We start from the raw sequence: 5,051 nt of genomic DNA on the forward strand, positions 1-5,051 counted from the left end.
GTGCTTCCAGGAGGCGGTAACAGAGTCCCTGGCAGAGGGCCGACGCTCACCTTGCGGAGATTTGCTGCTCAGGAGCTTAAACACAGCCACCCCTCCTTCCGCAGAGAATTAAGCCAGAATTAAGACGAGCTACCACCATGGTAACACCGGCCTCTGACACATCCCTAGGCAGCCATTTCCTTCAGGGCATGTTGACTCATTTTAAACAAGGTGAAAGCACATGAAAAATCCTCCTTGTAACATTTCTGCTAAGGCAGAGGGAAGGAGAAGAAAGAATTCCCATTTCTTGTGCCGCTGTGCCAAGCCAAATGCAAAAGAAGTCATCTGCTCAGCACTTCATTCCGCATACACCCACCAGACGAGCAAATCTGGAGAGCTGGAAGGCGGAGGGAGCGGCAGAGCCGCTTTCCCTTCTACCCCACAGCACTCCTGCGAGCGCGGCCCTGCGCCACGCCTGGTTTCGGCTCGGAGGCAGGAGCCTGACCCCCGGCACCGGCAGCTCCCCCGTCCGCACACCGCTGCTCCGCTGAGGGCAGCCTGGCACTCGCTGTTCTTTGCCAGTCGGGTATCCCAGGCCTGCGCCGTGCCTACGCCTCTGCTGCCATTTCCCACGCTGCCTGCGTCCACGGCCTCAGCGTGGCGGCCATCTCAAAGCAGCCACCTATGCTTGCTCATTGCCTCCCCCCCTTTCTCCCACCGACAGGCAGACAAGGCATTTCAGATGGTGATCACTTTTATTGATGTAAGGTGGTACACAAACAGATCAGTTTCTATCAGCCTCTCCACCTCCCCCAGGCTCGGGGAGAAGTTGGAGGAGTGGGGGAGACAAGGGAACAGAACTGGCCTCTCACTGCAGGATGCAGAGCTAAGCGGTGGTGAAGAAGGGCAGGGGCTCCGACGAAGGAGAGTCCTGCTTCCCTAGGCAGCAGGGGGGCTGTGGGCTCGGCTCACTCCTTGGATGCCATGTGGACCATCAAGTCCACAACACGGTTGCTGTATCCGTACTCGTTATCGTACCTGGGGACAGAAACAAGAGCTGTCAGGACCGATGCGTTTCTTGCATCCCCTTCCTCCATCGTTCCCGTTCCCCTGCCCCATCCCACCCAAGTGAAGCAGGCGGCTTCCCATTCCCTTCCAGTGAAGAAAGCAGGAAGCATCCCATACGCCCTCCAAATACGGGAAGGACAAGGCTGCAGTCATTTCAGGTAAGAAGCAACTTCAATCAAAAGAGACTTTTAACCTGTCGGAGCCACCCTACTGGGCAGGGGTCTGGGTATCACCTGCACGGCCAGCCTGGCAGCGACGAACAGGCCAAGCCTGTAACGTGGCTACCAGCCCCGAGCCCAGTTTGCCCCACCACCCCCAGGCCGCACCTACCAGGAAACCAGCTTGACAAAATGGTCGTTCAGTGCGATGCCAGCACCCGCATCAAAGGTGGAGGAATGGCTGTCACCATTGAAGTCACAGGAGACAACCTGGAACAGAGACGGAATTGTAACGCATACGGTTACCCACAGCCTGGGCCACAAGTGCCCCGAGCGGGCCCCCAGCAAGGCTGCTCCCGTCAGAAAAAGGAGAAAATACCCACGGGCCGAGAGACGGGGAGGCGCTTACCTGGTCCTCTGTGTACGCCAGGATGCCCTTCAGGGGCCCATCAGCGGCAGCCTTCACTACCCTCTTAATGTCATCGTACTTCGCCTGAGAAGAGAGACACATTTAAGATGGTCAGACACCAACTCACACAAAATGTCCGCCGGGGGCGGGGAGGAGACACACGGGAGCACCGCAGCAGCGGTCATGCACGGCAGGTGCTCTTTTCACCAGCATCAAATCTTCTTAGGGAAGAGAGGAATGCAGAGAGGGCATTTCCAGGTAAAAGGAGGAGTTTCGAGGAAGCAGGGGCAGGTCTGGAGGTTGTCAGGGCTTTGTCCACACCACTTACTGGTTTTTCCAGACGGCAGGTCAGGTCCACAACAGAGACATTGGGGGTTGGCACACGGAAAGCCATTCCAGTAAGTTTCCTGCGAGAGATGCGAGTCAGCAGGGAACAGCAGCCGGCACCGCTCCGCCAGGGGCGGGTCAGAGCCGGCCAGGCACCAGCTGCCGCCTCCCGACACCCAAGGAGGGACAAGACTCACCCATTGAGCTCAGGGATGACTTTTCCCACAGCCTTAGCAGCCCCAGTAGATGCTGGGATGATGTTCTGGGCAGCACCTCTGCCATCCCTCCACAGCTTCCCAGAGGGCCCGTCCACTGTCTTCTGTGTGGCTGTGATGGCATGGACAGTGGTCTGCAGAAAGAGAGCGCAGCTGATATTCTCCAGAAAAAGCATCCCAGGCACCTCCTCCCCATCCCAGGGGACACAGGGAGCACAGATGCTTCTCCTCTCCCGTGAGGGGACCTGGGGATAGGGCACCCTCCCGAGCAGCAAGCTCCAGACCTACCATAAGACCCTCGACGATACCAAAGTTGTCATGGATGACCTTGGCCAAGGGCGCCAGGCAGTTAGTAGTGCAAGAGGCATTGCTGGAGGAGAGAGAGAGGAAGGCTCATCAGCCAGAGGCAACGCATCTACGGCGGTGAGATGAGACCCCCTGCAGCTGGCGAGAGCTCCAGGCCGGAGAGCATCTTCCTCTCTCCTTACCTGACAATTTTCAGAGACTTGTCATACTTCTCATGGTTGACACCCATCACAAACATGGGAGCATCAGCTGAGGGGGCAGAGATGATAACACGCTTAGCACCACCCTTCAGGTGAGCCTGGAAAAAAAAAAAGAGAAGGTGATTAGATAACCCAGAATCTCCCCAACAACTCACTTTTTCAGACCTCTTCTCCCTCCCAGCCCCGCCCTGAGCAACCCGGTGCACGGCGATGCGCCCCACAGGCGGGAGCAGCACCACCCCTTCTCCCACGTGCCACTGCGGCATACGCACCCCGGCCTTCTCCATGGTGGTGAAGACACCGGTGGACTCCACAACGTATTCAGCACCGGCATCCGCCCACTTGATGTTGCTGGGGTCACGCCTGAGGAGGGAGAAAACCGTAAGAGCTGCTCTGCAAGACGCCCGCTTTCATCCTCCAGAGGGGCACGAGGGGGAGGAATACTTACTCCTGGAAGATGGTGATAGCATTGCCGTTAATCACGAGTTTCCCATTCTCAGCCTTGACGGTTCCGCGGAAGTGACCGTGAGTAGAGTCATACTTGAACATGTAAACCTGGGCAGGGGAGGGGGAGGGAGGTCAGGCACCCCGGCCGCCATCTCCCCGACCCTTGCTCTGCCTTCGCCGCCCTCTCGGCTCCCCACCTCCTCGGTGACCTTGTCCAACCGCCGCGCTTGTACTCGGCTCCGCCGAACCTCCCAGCCCCGTGCCTCCACCCCACACCCCGCTTTCTCGGGAAGCTACTGGAACGCTCGGAGAAGCCCCGAGGGGGCACTGCAAGGCCACTCACCATGTAGTTCAGATCAATGAAGGGATCGTTGATGGCCACCACTTGGACCTTGCCAGAGAGGACGGCGGCCCGGGTGACCAGGCGGCCGATGCGGCCAAATCTGAGAGGAGAGAGACGACGTGGGTGAGGAGGAGGCAAGAGGGACCCCGCCGGGCCGGGCCCCCCGCCGCCTCCCCCGGGACGGCCCGGCGGGGCGGGAGGGAGCCCAGCGGCCGCGGCCAAAGGCCGAGGCTCCTCGGTTAAAGATTAAGAGCGACCCCCGCACCGGAAAGGTCAAGCGCTAAATTTACTGAGGGCGCCGGGGATCCGGTTACTCCTCAGCGCGGCGGGAGAAGGTCACGTCCCCCCGCGGCCGCCGACACCCGATCCCCCGGGCGACCTTTGGGGGGGCCGCAGCCCGCCGGCGCGGCCCGGGGACCCCCGGCGGTGGCGGGGTGCCTCACCCCCGGCCCGCAGCGGGAAGTGACTCAGCGGCACGGCCCGGCCCCTCCGCCCGCCCCGGGGGGCACCGGCCGGCCGCACCCCGCCGTCCCCCCGGCGCCCTTGAGGCGCCCTTGCCCCCCCCCCCCCCCCCCGCCCCGGGCGCCTCCCGGTGCCGCAGCCCGGCCCCGCCGCTCACCCGTTGACTCCGACTTTCACCATCTTCGCCTCTTCGGGATGTTCCTGCGGGCAGAGACCGTCGGTGAGGCGACCGGAGCGGGGATGGAGGGCGGGGTGGGGGGGAACCGGCAACCGCCCCCGGCAACCGCCCCCGGCAACCGCCCCCGGCAACCGCCCGCCCCGGGCACCGTTAACGCCTCGCCCACGCCGGGGCTGGGGGGGGGGATGCAGGCGCTCCGAGCCCCCCCCCCCCCCCGCCGGTCTCTGCCTGCCTGCCCGCCCCCCCCTCCCCCCCCCCCCCAAACCCCGCACCGCCGCCTCCATCTTGCAGCGCTCCGCCTTTGTGCCCGCGGGCCACGCCGCCATGCGGCCCGGCCCCGCTCCGCCCGCGGGCTGCTGCCGCCGCCGCCGCCCGGCCCCGGTGGGTGGGTGGGGATGGGGGGGGGTCGTCCCCCCCCCGCCCCGCTCGTCCCCTGCGCATCCCCTCCCGCCGCCCCCCCCCGTTACCTGCTGCCTCTGAGCCGCCCCGGCGCGCAGTGAGGAGGTGGCGCAGCGCCGCTCCGCCGCCCTTTATAGCGGCGGCGGGGAAGGGCCGGGGCCCGCCCCGCCGCGCCGCCGCCGAATGGGGACGCGGGGGCCGGGCCGGGGGCTACGTGCGGCCGCGCTGCGGCTGCCTGGGCGCCCGCCGCTCCCCCCGCCGCCCCCGGGGGGGTCCGCAACGGCGCCGTCCCCGCCGGCCACCCCCGGGGGATGGCGGGGGAGCGGTGCCGCGGTAAGGCCGATCCTCCGCTCTGTCCCCAGGGACGGGGCTCGGTGCCGGGCGGAGAGCGGCTGCCTTCCGAGGGGCTGCTGTCACCGGGGAACAAAGGAGAGACCCCCCCCCCTCCCCCGGCTGCAGCCCGCGCCCCTCTCCCCGCCCGCCCTGCTCCCCCAGCGTGGCGGCGAGGGCGAAGATGCTGGGGGCACCCCCAGGAGCAGCGGGTCCCCAAGCGTCTCCCG

General features: G+C 64.8%; 1 protein-coding gene across 1 annotated transcript; it reads right to left on the reverse strand.

Moving 5' to 3' along the window:
- Nucleotides 1–715: 715 nt before the first annotated feature.
- On the reverse strand, nt 716–4,633 carry GAPDH (glyceraldehyde-3-phosphate dehydrogenase). Its single transcript, XM_082337649.1, has 12 exons — nt 4,560–4,633; nt 4,072–4,115; nt 3,453–3,552; nt 3,111–3,217; nt 2,935–3,025; nt 2,645–2,760; nt 2,445–2,526; nt 2,139–2,290; nt 1,943–2,021; nt 1,615–1,698; nt 1,378–1,475; nt 716–1,017 (listed from the first exon to the last, which is right to left on the reverse strand). The coding sequence occupies exons 2-12, from the start codon at nt 4,092–4,094 to the stop codon at nt 948–950; spliced, it is 1,002 nt and encodes a 333-aa protein (XP_082193775.1). The 5' UTR covers nt 4,095–4,115; nt 4,560–4,633; the 3' UTR covers nt 716–947.
- Nucleotides 4,634–5,051: the final 418 nt, after the last annotated feature.

The sequence above is a fragment of the Platalea leucorodia genome (genome assembly GCF_965183815.1).
Source record: "Platalea leucorodia genome assembly, chromosome: 2".
In the NCBI taxonomy this organism is placed as follows: Eukaryota; Metazoa; Chordata; class Aves; order Pelecaniformes; family Threskiornithidae; genus Platalea; species Platalea leucorodia.

Bases quoted from the DNA above. Each gene is read 5' to 3' on its own strand.
- GAPDH (XM_082337649.1), bottom strand. From the start codon at position 4,094: ATGGTGAAAGTCGGAGTCAACGG. The intron at 2,291-2,444 runs GTAGGTCTGGAG...CTCTTTCTGCAG, and splicing joins GTATCGTCGAGGGTCTTATG to ACCACTGTCCATGCCATCAC. The intron at 1,018-1,377 runs GTAGGTGCGGCC...TTCTGTCCCCAG, and splicing joins TTTGTCAAGCTGGTTTCCTG to GTACGATAACGAGTACGGAT.